General features: G+C 35.1%; 1 protein-coding gene across 3 annotated transcripts in view; it reads right to left on the bottom strand.

Moving 5' to 3' along the window:
* The window catches only part of LOC110602143 (callose synthase 3), a 32,741-nt gene extending 19,625 nt beyond the window's left edge, over positions 1 to 13,116 (bottom strand). For 2 of the 3 annotated variants that reach the window (XM_043951332.1, XM_043951334.1), the window contains exons 1-13: positions 12,959 to 13,116; positions 12,494 to 12,718; positions 11,515 to 11,615; positions 9,702 to 9,826; positions 9,456 to 9,549; positions 9,187 to 9,297; positions 8,976 to 9,092; positions 8,734 to 8,826; positions 8,158 to 8,249; positions 7,217 to 7,343; positions 6,514 to 6,651; positions 6,317 to 6,393; positions 6,141 to 6,234 (exon numbers count right to left, since the gene is read on the bottom strand). In XM_043951332.1, the coding sequence (XP_043807267.1) occupies positions 6,141 to 6,234; positions 6,317 to 6,393; positions 6,514 to 6,651; positions 7,217 to 7,343; positions 8,158 to 8,249; positions 8,734 to 8,826; positions 8,976 to 9,092; positions 9,187 to 9,297; positions 9,456 to 9,549; positions 9,702 to 9,826; positions 11,515 to 11,615; positions 12,494 to 12,689 (1,365 nt within the window). In that variant the 5' untranslated portion in view covers positions 12,690 to 12,718; positions 12,959 to 13,116. Of the gene's footprint in view, positions 1 to 6,140; positions 6,235 to 6,316; positions 6,394 to 6,513; positions 6,652 to 7,216; positions 7,344 to 8,157; positions 8,250 to 8,733; positions 8,827 to 8,975; positions 9,093 to 9,186; positions 9,298 to 9,455; positions 9,550 to 9,701; positions 9,827 to 11,514; positions 11,616 to 12,493; positions 12,719 to 12,891 lie in introns of all 3 variants that reach the window. The other variant, XM_043951333.1, reaches the window with a different exon arrangement.
* Positions 13,117 to 14,834: the final 1,718 nt, after the last annotated feature.

Genomic DNA, 14,834 nt, shown 5'->3' with positions numbered 1-14,834 from the left:
CATCAGTCCATCAGCAGAAATAAATCATCAAATTATTATCAAAGAAGCCAACAAAACATAAAGATGTTTTTTGTTCCATGAACTAAGGTACATATGTCATACCTGTAGCTTCAGACAAAATTAAAAACAGCAATGTGGAGAACCAAAACAGAACAACTTCAGCACCATCTTTAGAGAGTTCACAGGTTCGGTATCAATGATGAAGGAAAAGGAATGACGGCAAGAGAACATGCACTAGTGGAAAATCTTAGTTGTTCACTCATCACTTTTTAATGTTAATTATGAACTGTTATAGGAAGTAAATATGTTAATATAAGAAGTAAATATTGATAGATGTGTTAGTAGTTTAATCTTAAGGATTGCACGATCATAGGCTTTCCTTTTCTTTCTAGATACGGTCTCTCGTGTGTAAATATGCTGTAATCTCTATTATAATAGATAACAAATATTACCTTTCTACGTGGTATCAGAATCTCTCCCGTAGAGATTTAAACTTTTTCTTTCCCATAGAGATTTAATTTTTCTTTTTTTGAAAACTTAGGGCTCCTATTCTTTTGGTTATCCATATAGGATAACATCTGCCTCTCACCGCCCACCTAGGAAGGATGCCGGAGCGCCGACAAAGCTGTCCTGAAGAGCCGATGGGTGGCCGGGCCGACGAGTGTTCTTCACGCACTGCGACAAGGTTCTGACACTGTCCCACTCGCCGGCACGTGGAGGCGCGTCGCCTGTCTGTCGCTGCTCCAGTCACCCTTGCCCCCTCGTAAGATCTATTCGTTTGCCGTTTGGGTGTTGGGTGGAGGCTTTTTTGGTACTGTTCCCATTTGGGTACTATTCATGTCCACTACTGTTCACATCCTGTTTTCTGATTCTGTATTTCTTTTGTTGCTATTGCTTTGAGTTAGGTTGTTCTCATTATTGAAGTTAAAAACATCGTAGCTGAGGTTCCTGTGATGACTAAAATCATAGAACACAATCTAATTTTTTTGGATTGGAGTAAGACTATTCATATTTATTTACGAAGTATTGAGATGGATGATAATCTCACCAAAGATCCTCCAATTGATAAAACTAGGAAAGATTAGATGAGAGATGATGCTCGATTATTTTTGCAGATTCGAAATTCTATTTATAGTGAGATAATCAGCCTTATTAATCACTGTGAATTTGTTAAAGAATTAATAGATTATTTAGAGTTATTATATTTTGGCAAAAGAAATATTTCTTGTATTTATAACGTGTGCAAGGCATTTTATCAAGCACAAAAAAATGATAGAACTCTGACCTCCTATTTTATGGATTTTAAAAGAGTGTACAAGGAACTTAATGTCTTGATACCTTTTAGTACAGATGTAAAAACTCAACAAGCTCAACAAGAGCAAATGGCTTTTATGAACTTCCTTACAAGTCTCCCTCCAGAATTTGAGACAACTAAAACTCATATTCTTTCTGATTCTAAAATATCATCGTTACATAATGTTTTCATTAGGATGTTGCCAATTCCTTTACACACCACTAGTACTCTTATTAGTCGCAATGACAGTGGCAGATAGAATAATAGAGGTGGGCACATGAGAGGTTTTCATGGTTGTAGAGGATCTCAGAGTCCTAGGAAGCAATTCTTACTTCTGACTCCGGTGGAATCATTTGTTATTACTACCGTGAATCTAGACATACTAAGAAGACATGCCTGAAACTTCAGAATAAGAATCAGCGCTTACAAATGGCACATATGGCAGTTGAGGCCTCTTCTGATCAGGAAAATTTGATATCTGCAAATAAGTATGCACAATTCATCCAGTACCAGGCATCTTTGAAATTCTCTAACTCCTCTATCACTACAATTGTCGAGTCAAGTAACTCTACTGCATGTCTTGTATCTTCATCCTCCAAATGGGTTATTGATTCTGGTGCTACCAATGATATGTCAAGTAATTCTCCCCTTTTGTCAAATATTAAGCTTCATGCATCGTCTTCTTATGGCACTAAATCTTCTATCATGGGTTATGGACATGTCAATTTAACCCCTTTTCTTTCTGTATCCTCTGTGTTATGTCTTCCTAAGTTCTTTAATTTACTTTTCGTTAGTAAACTCATTCGTGCATATCATTGTATTTTTCAAGATCTTTCGACGAAGCAGATTATTGGTAAAGTGCGTGAGTCAGAGGGTCTTTACGTCTTAAATCAGCAACTACCTAGATTTCTTAAATGTTCCACTAGATTAACACCTTTTGATGCTCATTGTCGTTTGGAGCATCTTCCCTCGGCTTTGAAGAAGTTATGTCCACAGTTTGTTTTAGATTAGATTGTGAGTCTTGTCAATTTAACAATTTTTAATGAAGAGTCATTCAGAATTATTCTCTATCTTTTGTGCTTTTTATGCTGAAATCCAAATTCAATTCAATATTTCCATTCGAATATTGCAAAGCGATAATGCTAAAGAGTATCTTTCTGGGGAATTTCAATCTTATTTGTTACAAAAAGGATTCTTCATCAGTCTTTCTGTGTTGACACTCCTTCACAGAATGGAGTTACCGAAAGAAAAAATCAACATCTTCTTGAAGTAGCTAAAGCCCTCTTATTCCGAATGAAAGTACCTAAATGCTTTTGGGCTGATATAGTATCCACTGCTTATTTTTTGATCAATCGCATGCCCTTCTCCGTCTTTCATGGTGATATCCCTTATAACATTTTGTTTTCCAATTCTTTGTTTCCTATTGACGTACTTTTTGTTGTACTTGTTTTGTTTGTGATGTTTATCCACAGGGTTACAAAATTGGATTCCAAATCACTCAAATGTGTCTTTCTTGGCTACTCTCGACTCGACTTCAAAAAGGGTATCATTGTCTTTGTGTCTATTAATCTAACATTTTTTGAGTCCACTCCGTTCTTTCCGCCATCATCTGTTTATGATGCCCAGGGGGAGGAGGGAGGAAGATAACCTCTTGTTATACATTGTTCGCCTCTCTGTCTCCTCAAAATCTTCCTGCACCTTTCGCTCATGTGCCAAGTCACCCTCCCATTTTTCATGTTTATTCTAGACACTTAGAGAACACGGACTCCGCTCCACTATGCTACCAGCTTCTTCGTCGACAGACCCTGCTCCCACCGATCCTTCACCGTCTAATTTAGATTTGTATATTGCTCTTCGCAAAGGTAAATATACTTGCACTCATCCTATTTCGTCTTTTGTCTCTTATGGTCAATTATCCCTTCTTCTCGTTATTTTGCCACTACTTTAGATTGTTGTTCAGTCTCCAAGACTGCTATTGAGACTTTATCCCATCCTGGTTGGCATGTTGCAATGGAAGAGAAAATGATGGCCCTAGACACTAATGGTACTTGGGAGTTGATGTCCTTGCCCCTGGGCTATTGGTGTAAATGGGTGTTTGCAATGAAAGTAAATCCTGATGGATCTATTGCTTGCCTCAAGGCCCGTTTAGTGGCCAAAGATAATGCTCAAACTTATGGAGTTTGTTGAATCCCACATAGATTGAGGAAAGGGGTAATGTGCCCCTTATATTGGCCATAGGCACTCCTCCCCCTTGAGCTAGAATATATGAGATTACAATGACCAGTACATATGCTTCGATTAAGTTCTGAATAATCAGGAATCCCACTTTCTTTTTTACCCGAAAAATCTGAACTAAAGAATTTGTGTTTCACTTGATCATTATTTACGGTAGGACTAGAAATATATCTTCTTTTGACAGAAACAGAATGAACATTCATTTGATCTTGATCCTTGTGTAGTGAAAAAGGAACTATACTGGATCTGCACGAAGAGAAGAGGAGTTATCTTTCCTGGTGTTGGGATCCAGCAGAGTGACTGCGCGGAGTTGAGTTGAGCTTCCTTGGTGGAGGGGAGCAAAGATTGATGTTGCACGTACCGAGGTGTTATATCGGACTCACTAAGTGAAGGTGGTGTCCAAGAGCAAGTATTGCGAGGCAACTGTATGAGTGAGGATAAGGTTCCTGGGTGCCTCAGAGGGTAGGGCAAGGCAACGGGAAAGGGACGTCCCCTCTGGCTCATTGCACTCGTAACTTTAGTGGAGGAGTGTCACTTCGGAGAAACAATGCTGGATCAAAGTGCTTAATTGCAGACATGCTCGCAGGCGAGCAGGTTTGAGTAGAGGAGAGTTGTCACGTCCATAATTCCTGGGGATGTGCAACACCATGCTGGGGAAGATGTTGCCGTGAAGATTGGGTGGGGAGTTGCTCAAAGGGTCGTTTTGTGTGAGATCACCATTCCTGCACACCACGGTCGGGGGCTAGAGCCGCTCCCCTAATGAGCCCAAGGCAGGGTGAAACCAGTCAGCGTAGCAAGACTCCTTGATAGGCTAAACTTGGCAGGTTGTAACCTCGTTGGGGCCTGTCCAAGTGCCGCATAGGCGCAATGCTCAAGAGCGCTTGTGACACATGGTATCAGAGTCCCCCCATCCGATGTTGGGCCTCCTATAAATATGGCATGCACCAGTAAAATTTTGGGCGTGAGGGGGTGTATTGAATTCCACATCGGTAGTGGAAAGGGGTAATGTGCCCCTTATATAGGCCATAGGCACTCCTTCCCCTTGAGCTAGCTTTTGGGGTGAGTTAGGTCTGGCCCAAATTTTACAGAGTTGATTATTCTAATACATTCTCTCCAGTTGCCAAGCTCAAGCTCGCATATGCTCGATTGTTTATTTCCTTAGCAGCTACACATGATTGACTTTTGCATCAACTGGATATTAAAAATACTTTTCTTCATGGTGGGCTTTAGGAGGAGGTTTATACTGAGTAATCACCTAGTTTTGTTGCTCAGGGGGAGTTAGGCAAGGTTTGTAGACTTCAAAATCTCTCTATGGCTTGAAATAGAGTCTTCGGGCATGGTTTAGTAGGTTTAATGAGGTGGTCCAACAGTTTAGAATAAAGACGAGTAAGTGTGATCACTCAGTGTTTTATAGAAATTCTGACAATAGAGAGTAATTCTGCTTGTAGTATATGTGGATGATATTGTTATCACAAGTGACATGCATTACATCCCTAAAAAAATTTTCCAAAACACAGTTTCATATAAAGGATTTGGACTCTTTATAGAAATTCCGATAGTAGAGTAATTTGGCTTGTAGTATATACAGATGATATTGTTATCACAAGTGACATTGCTGGCATTATATCCCTAAAAAAATTTCTCAAAACACAATTTCATACAAAGGATTTGGGCTCTTTGAAACATTTTTTGGGCATCCAAATTATGCGGTGTAAGAAAGGCAAAAAATATTTCAAGGAAGTAACTTTCTACTTGTTAGTGGCTTTTCATTGTCATTCCTACTGCTGCATTTTTGTTCATGTAGAAAGATTATCTCCTATCAGAATTTCCATTTATACAGCAGTTTCAATTTAACTTTCATTGCCATAAGCCTAACTGCGTAACATCTGTTTGCAGTACAAAGCTAGAGAAGCCAAATGAATCAAACTGGAGAAAGGTAACTCTCATATATATTCTAAGACAACCCATCAATCAAAACTCACTGTCAAGTGGAACACTTGCAGTAGTTATGTAGCAGAACTCCTAAAAGCAGGATCCTAAGTAACAGAAAGAATAGAAATAGAGCAGAGAAGAAATATAGGTTTTGGGGAGAAGAGAATAGAGGGTGGGAGAGAAATTGAATGGATTCTTTGATTTTTTTCAAAATGATCTTCCTCAGTTAAAATAGCTGTTATTTATACAGCTACCCAGCCCTTCCTCTTAACTGTCCTACCAAATACAACTTCCTAACAACTTTCAGTTCTTCAGCTAACTATCAAAGAACACGCTGACCATTTTAAAGCGTCTTATCCTCATTAAGCATAACAGTTAGACACCAATTAAATTACCAAATAAGAGTTCAAACTTTCGAGGTTAATAATAGTTAAAATGCCAAGTCATAGACGCATTCAGTATTACACTTGCACAACAATTTCCACCCTTCAACACCTAGAGGCTAAAGCTTTAAAAAAATTTAGAAAAAAAAAACATTGTTTTTTATGGTGCATGTGCATATGCAGCAGTTTTTTTTTAAAAAAAAAAAAGCTTTTACTACTTACGGTATCAATAACAGAACTACAGCTTTTGGAAGAAAGAAAGGATAGAATGAAGAAAGCTAGCAGTCATTGCTTACCCCATTTTTCTCATATCGGAATTGTTCAGCACGCAGATGAAAGAAATCAGCATCTGCACGCATTGGCCAACCTAACCGAAAGCAATCAACTGACCTACAAATCATACAAAGAAAACTAATCACAATGACAAATAGATCAAGCAAAGAACACTGGAAAAAGATAATAATATTAATACCAGAAGTATTCATTCAAATCATCATAGTTTCTCCATTGGGAATGCTTTGATCTCCCCTTTTTACTCCTTTCAGCTTCCTGACATGGAATTAAATCATAACTAGATTGTGAATTTAACCAAAAAAAGATAAATTCTTATCCTCAGACATGGAAAAGACAAACTTTGATTTTGAAAGGAGGGGAAGAAAAATCCAACACCTTTGCAATCACATCATAGATAGGAGTAACGACTTTTTTCAAGAATGCCTCTTCTTCACCTCCATAAGCAGGCTTCACATTTTCCCCTGTCATTGGACTGACATTCCCAGCTAGCATACCATACAGCTCAAACGCCATCTACGAAAAAGCAAAAACAAGAACCCAATTACACTAAATATGAACAAATCCACAAGGTATTCATGTGTGTATGTGTTTTTGTGGGTATGTAAGTATTGTATATGTATTCAAAAAGGTCGAAAAAAAAGGGCCACCAAATCAGAAAAAGTCAAGTGACAATAAATTGTTAGGACAAAACTGCAAAACTCTTAACAAGTTGAGAAATAAACTTCAAATATAAACTAGCTTTTATTAAATTCTTTCCCTTTGTATGCACATTCAAGAAGGTGAGACCAGTCAAAATTGTAAGATCACCCCATTTTGACCAAAAAGAACACAAGTTCAAGTCATGGAAACTGGAAACATGGCTCTGAAAAGGGGGGAAAATGCACAAGGTTGCATGAATAGCAACCATAACCTGACTCTTGTAAAGAGGAATTTCTGAACATTAAAGCCTCATTTAGGTGAGGATTCAGATGATGGAAAGAAAAGCGTGGGTCAAAAATAAAAGCTATGTTAATACAACAGAACAAGAATGCCCACATAAGAATGATGCGACTTATTTGATAGACATTACAGAACATACGTGATGATAGATATAGCACAGGCATTCTGGCATGAATCTCAAGTTTGCGGCTTCTCCCCATATCAAAAGATACAGACCAATATAAAGTAATTTACGCTGTTGCACCTCCTGTTGTATGGTTGGCAACCTGCAAATTTAGAGTGATGTGTATAAAATTTTAAAGGTATAAATATAAGCATATAATTAGCTAAGGAACCTTTCATCTCTGGGACCTCACAATTACCTCCCTTGAGAAGAAATTTGGGGAGGGTACTAAGGAACAGGAAGAATATGATCCAAACATCCTTTCTTTTAATTTTCATGCAACTAATCTCACGTCAACACTGAATACTAACGTTTAAGTAGTTTTTGGCTACAAAGTGCAACAGAATATAGGAAACATGAAAATGAGGGGAAGAGAAAACATGCAAGGCTTGAACTTCCCTTTTGTTCTCTAGATGTCAATCTAGCATATAAGAGAAGGGACAAATGCATGCTATAGCTGCAGAAAGGTACTATAAGAGGAAACCTGAATCAGTCTTAATCTTAAATTCTAACTTCCATGTTCTTTTATATGGAGAAAATTCACAACTAGACCTGGAGATTGTAGAAGCCTAATTTTCCACATTCTTAGTTTGGCTCTTTTTCCTCTTCATCGTTTAAAAAGGGAAATAAGCTCCCCAGGACCCCAACTTCCTCATATTTTCTCCTAGCCAAATATGTCAAGCATAGTCAAATTTTGAAAAGATTTTTCTCAAAAGACTATGAACCCTTTTCAAAAAGAAAGTAATAATAACTCCACCCATTGTAACTTTTTTTAACTAGAAGATGCATTATAGATCAATTTTTATAAGTTAAGCAAGGATAACATCCACCTTATCAACCCTAGATAATGGAGTCCTATAAGTGATTGGAAAGCTACTTCCGGCTTATAATTCAAATTTGATAGAAAGAACTCTTACCAAAGACTACTTTTTCTATCCAGGTACTTGCACCATTTTTTGTAGTTCTTGAAAAGTTTCTTCATCACTTCTGTCAGTGCACGCTCATCCAACTAGGAAAAACATACACATGAACAACTTAGTCAGTGTAGGCTACTTACAAAAATTAATCAAAAGTTGATCTGCAACTTACATAAACTAAGCATTAGAGTAGCTTTTGGTTTCTTTTCATGACTTAGTTTTGGTAAAATACTAAATACAAAAATTTTAGCATGCTTTTCTTTTTCAGAAATTTTGCAACCTGCATGACTTAATTATACCATACAAGTAACTTTCTACTGTGTACACCAGAAACAAAAACTTCTGAAATCAACTGAGGCCTGAATGGAACTTAAAAGCAGATGAACAAATAAGAGAATAGAAAAATACAAAGGCAGTCTACAGCTGGAATTGCTCTTAAGTTGAAAACACAAGGAAGCATATAGAGAAAGTGCCAACAGTTCAATTTTCTTGATACTACATGCTACCCCTCATCTTTTGGGGACGGCAACTCGAAAATGTTGTATCCACCAAGAATAGATATTTCTAAAGACAAACCTTGGGTTGTTGATCAGGTTTTGGAAATTGTCGAATGTGCACATTTGCAAGCAATAAGATTAAGTGCTCCCTTTGATTGGCCACATTATCCTTCTGCAAATTTAATATACACCAAATAAAATATGTCAAGCTGCCAAAGCAAACTCTTATGGTGTCCTAATCATACAAGCATATTGAAATATATACTTGTAAGTTGTAAAAAACCAAATGCACAAAGAAATAGTTATTCTTAATAATTTCACCTGAAACCCAAACATGGCCTGAAGCCAATCTAAAATATCTTCATCTTTTTTCCTATTGTAGTCCTTGGGCCATGGAAGACCACGCGTATAACGCAAGGCAAGAACGGCAGCTTTTATCTGCAAAAGACAAATAAGTAACTGAAGAGTTCCAATGGGATAACGGATGAGCTAAAATAAAGGTCAAAAGTCAAATCACATAAAGGAAACATACCTCAGGATATCTCATAATCGCCTGATTTGCACTATCAGGATCAAGAGGAAGGATATTGTACGCGACATATATCTGAGTCTTTTCAGCAACTTTATCCTGAGCTTCTAAAATCTTCACAAATGCCCGAAAAGAACAAGCCATGCAGATGTAAAGGTGCAGTCAGCATGCTTAATTTAATAAAACTTGTAAAAGGCAGACATCCACCTATCAGATTAAATATTCCCTTAACAGCACCCATGGAAATAACAAAGTAGCATAACCAAGCTCACCTCACGATCCACTTCAATAGATTGTGTCATGTTAACAGCTTTCAAAACCTCAAAGAGAACATTAGCAGTTTGGTAAGCCTTTGTAAGTTGCGCACTGGATAAAAAGAGAAAGCAGCCATTAACAACATCAACTAATTTTAGGGTTCCAGAGAATATCACCTAAAGAAACTTCTTAATAAGATATGCTAAAAGACAAGTCTCCCTCCCTATCTAACATACGCATACATGTTAAGGCAAAGAACTTACCGATCAGCTTTGTCAGCAGCATTTTGTAAAGCTTGGATATATTTTTTGTAATAATGCTGATAAAAACTCTGCATTTCCCGTGCATCACTCTTTTTCACCCTTCCCTTCAAGGTTGGATCATTCTCCTGAAAAGAATTAAAGAAAATCTAACTAGTAACCAATAGAGCAAAAAAGAAGTAATCAGCTAAAATGCACCGTTAAATAGTATACCAGACACAATTGTCAATACTAAAGCTAACAATTAGACCAAAAATCAAGTAGATAAAACAGTCATTGACGTTGAGATACGCATTTCAAGAAATGACATTGATTTATGCCAAAATCACACCCTATATTGCCATAGATTCTTATGTTACACATTTCACAGCATTGCCTTGAGTTGTGCATAAACTATCAATCCATGTTATATGCTCCCCTTATGCAATTAGCATCCTAAACACCCATCACACAGAAAGCAGGGCAACCATTCCACACACTTTAAACCATAGTTATTAAAGGCTCAATGTACAAAAGGGTTCTGGGGCTCTAGGCGCAAGGTGCAGGTGTGCACGCGAATGAAGTAAGGCACAAAAAATAAGTTTAATGAAAAAGCAATTTTAGATAACCAAGAAGTATAGTACCTGAAAAACATGTTAATGTTTCTTTTTTCTAGACATAAAATTTTCCAGCAAATTGTGCATGACCTTTAGATCACGAATCAAGGTTTGATTAGACTAAAGAGATAAAATTCACCACAGTACATATTCAAACACTAGGAACTAATGCAAAGTTATATGGATCTAGGGCCTAGGCAAAAGACAGATCCAAACCAAGGTCAAGAGGAGTCGTAGGCTCCCCAAGGTTGAAAATGTGTTTTGAGCATCACATGTAAGTTATGAGTGTTTTTCTAAGCTAGCCTCCTTTCAAAACCCACAGGCTTATATAATCAAAGCAGAAAAGAGATTTAAAAATATGTATACAATTATGGGCAACAGTTTACATATTTCATGAGTAACTTCTAAAATATGACTTCTTAATGTGTTACAAAATTTGGTCTCAACAATTATTGATAAAACATGAATTTTTTAAGATTCTGGATATTTTCTATATTAAGTACAGAAAAGATTTGTTTTCCCAAAGCAATATATTTTAATTTTAAATATGATGCAGCAACCATGGACTTAAAATAACAGCCTTTGTGTAACATGGTTGCCAAATGGACTGTCTACAAGGGTTTTGCATCCCTGCCCCCTCCCTCAATAACAATTTATCCTTGAAGTAGTAGTAGACATTTTTCTCCAGGTTAATGGTCATTATCCATTACTGTGACCGCTACAAAAGACAGTTTTTCTGCCCCAAGCAGAGCCCTACATCCTCTATTATTTGCAACCAACCACCATTTCAGTTTTCTTCAAGTCATGAAATTCATACTTGATTTCACTTATTAACAAAGCAAAAATCCAGTAAGAAAGAGTAATAGGATCCTTTTCACACCCTCCTTGAAAGTGTTAACTTTGATTTTTTGTTTTGCTACTGTTTTTTATTTTTTGTTTTGCTACTGCTTTTTGTTTTTGCAAATTTAATGTTTAAACATTTGATTTTTCCTATATTAGGATGGATCTAGCACTATGACCCATTTATTTGCTCACCAATTAGTTGCATTTCTTCATTTTGAAGAACTCCTTCAATATCTATTAGTTTAATGTACTTTACAGTCTTTAAAGGGAAAAAAAAAAAAAAGAAAGAAAAAAAGAGCAGTGACATGCCATGTATCTTCAAATTTTACAACAACTAAAAGAGGATTCTACAAATGATGAGAAACAATTATACTTACCCTTTCGAGTCGTTGAAGTAGTGCAGTTTTAAATTGGCGAACACCACGTCCACTAGAAGTAGGGTCCAACCTATGTGCTTTCTCAAATGCATAAAATCGACCTACATTAAGGATACAGGAAAATGAGATATACATATACATATCAAATGGAAGATCTAATATCAAAATATAGAAGAAAAATCCAAATGTATATAGCTGTTTGCTTGAGGAATGCAAGGAAAAGTTTGAATTCAAAAGCATACAAATTATTGTTGCTTTTCAAGTTAAATTTGGCACCAGTTCTCATTCAGTTACTGTCAACTAAATTCAGAACCCAAAAAAATGCTTTCAGGAGACTAGAAATGCACACAAAATTATAATTTAGTTATCAAGATAGAATAGTCTAGAAAAGGCAGCAACAATTAGTTTGCAGAATCTAAACCACCAGTACACCCAGGAGAAGAATAAGATGCAATCCAATTCATGAATGTAGCATATTTAAGGCATGCAAATTCTAACATACGTAAGGCTGCAGGATGCCAAATATTAAATCTCATGTCATGGACATACATGCCAAGTGACAAAAGTTATAAATTCGCTCAATATAACAAATGCAAGCTTGCAAGAAAAAGCAAAAAAGCAAGCTTAAACAACCCAACACACAGTAAGACACATAGAAAGCAATAGACATGAAGGAGAGATGGAAAAAACACTAAGCCAGATTTCACTATTTTGCAAGATATTAACACACTGATTATCCAGCAAGACGGTCTATACAGGCCAAACCCATGTTGGCAGTATTAGTATAGCGGACTCTTTTACAACTCAAACTACTTTCTGCTGTTAAAAACTGAATATAGTCTCAGTTTAAAAGAAAATTAGTTCAGATAAAGAAAGAAGAAAAGAAAATAATAAAAAAAAGGATGTAAGATAATTAGTTAATAACTTCAATGCATGCCTCAAAATGCAAACTGGCAGGGGGAGCCATTTTATAACTTACATAGATAAGCAACTCTTGGGTTTGTAGATTCTACTTCATTAGCAACACGAAGGATCGGTGCGATTTCAACAAGTGAAGATGGCACAACCTCACTGTCAAATATCGACTCTCCAAGATTCCCCGCCGTCTGCGTCCTCATTATCCGCCGCTGCGGCTGCAGCGTCGACTGATCTGGGCCTCTCGACGAGGAAGCCATTTTTCCCGCTATCCACACACCTCACTTCCCTGCAAAATAAAGAAATAATTAAACCAGACGCCAAATCCACCTCCCCATAAAAGAAAATTGCAGGAAAATGAAAATAACTAAAATCACAAAACTAACGATTCAAAATAACCTCAAAAACTACTAAATCTAGCATTCATTATATTGAAAACGAGTACATTGCGAGAACATCAACCTAATCAACAATGAAAAAGAAAGTACAATGCCGAGAGAGATTTGAAGAGTTGAAGGTTCGTGCTTACAGAGACAATGGAACCCTAGTCGAGTTCTGAAGTATAAAGAAGAGAAGAAAAAGCGGCAAGCCTAAGCTGCTTAGCGGGGAAGGAAGCTAAACAGAAGTAGCGAGTGTTTTTTCCTTTTCTTTACGAGAGAATTAGGAGTGTGTTAGTGTTAGGTCAAAGAAAAGGAAAGTTTGCGAAAACTGACCTTTTTATGACTATTGGTGGAAGTTGATTCTTAGAAGTTCGTGTCTCGAAATGACCTTGGACTTCCAAATTATTACTGCACTGCCATTTTTTTAATAAATTATATTTTAATTTTTAAATTTTTAATTTTTAATCCATCTAAAATAAGTCTTTTCATTCATTAGGTATTGTAATATTTTTATTGCTCCCTTTAAATTTAAAATATTAATTTTTATTTAATATTTTAAACGTTTAATTATTATCTTATAATGTAATAATACATTATAATTTAATAAATAAATTCAACAAATATTAAATATCATAATCCTTTAAATGTTTAATCTTTAATAATCTAAATAGATAGAGGAAATAGTATTTTTGAAAAAAAACTACCTTCTCGAATGTTTAACCATTTATAGGTTTTTAATTTAACATTTTAAATAAATAAAATCATTAATTTTTAAATAAATTGAAATATAAAAATTAATTCATTAATTATAAAGATTAAAAGTGTAATTTATTCTGATGTTTTCTATTCACGGCGTCTCTAATTCTGCTTGTTGCTCCGTCAGGTCCATATCTGCTGTTCTTAACTGATTACGGAATTGCCCTCGACAAACTTGCTAAACTTTAATACATTACCTAAATTGATATGCAATCATTTTAAAATTTTCTATTTATAATTTATTTATTACATGAAGGGAAATTATAGGAATTTGAAACTGTAACTTCTGTAATTGTATTACATATTATAAAGTATCACGTCCACTTGGCTTTTTTGTTTCACCCATTACAATTTTTTTTTGCTAAAATTGGTAATCTAATAACTTTGACAATTATTAACTATGTTCATTAATTAAACAATAAAATGAGACTGAAATATTAGTTGATAAAATCAAATATTAAGCAATATTTTTAATTTTAAATAAAAAATTTTACTATTTAATTTCTATATTATAAAAAAATTCATTAATTAATTTTTAATTTTAAAAATTATATTAAATATTATTTTTTTAAATGGATTAAATATTGTTTACATATTAAAAATATATTTATTAATATCTCCATTAATTTTAATCATTAAATATTTTATTATTTAATTTTTATAATTTTGAAATAATCATTTTTTAAATTTTAAAAAATTTACTAATTAAATTTTTTATATTATATGTGTTTTAAATTTTTTATAATATTTAATAACTAAATTAATAAAAAAAATTAATTAATATATTTTTAAAACATTAATAATATTTTAATAATTTTTTTAAAATTAATAAATTTTTTTATATTATACATGCTAAATACTAATTTTTTCTTTAAAGGTACAACAGGGTAAAATCTCACTCATATAGAGGGGCAATTATTGTAATTAAGGAGAAAAACATGGGCATTTTAAGCAAGTGATTCAAAATTCATAAAAGAAAAAGCGCAAGATTCTTAATGGTCTAAAAGCCAGAACGCCAGCCAAAAAAAGTAGCCGTTTTAAGAGAAAAACATTAGTTGACCATTTTATTCTCTTCTTATTCCTTAATTCCCCGTTTCCCAGTTAACGAACCCCTAAAACATCAGAGGAGATAATAGTAAATTGAAAAAGTCCTACAAGTAAGCTGAGGTTTCCCAGTTAACGAACCCCTAAAACATCAGAGGAGATAATAGTAAATTGAAAAAGTCCTACAAGTAAGCTGAGGGTTAGATTGGGAATTCGATGAAAACT

The sequence above is a fragment of the Manihot esculenta genome, chromosome 15, assembly GCF_001659605.2.
Source record: "Manihot esculenta cultivar AM560-2 chromosome 15, M.esculenta_v8, whole genome shotgun sequence".
Lineage (NCBI taxonomy): Eukaryota > Viridiplantae > Streptophyta > Magnoliopsida > Malpighiales > Euphorbiaceae > Manihot > Manihot esculenta.
The sequence above is the reverse complement of the archived record's forward strand: the minus strand, read 5'-3'. Positions and strand labels throughout refer to the sequence as shown.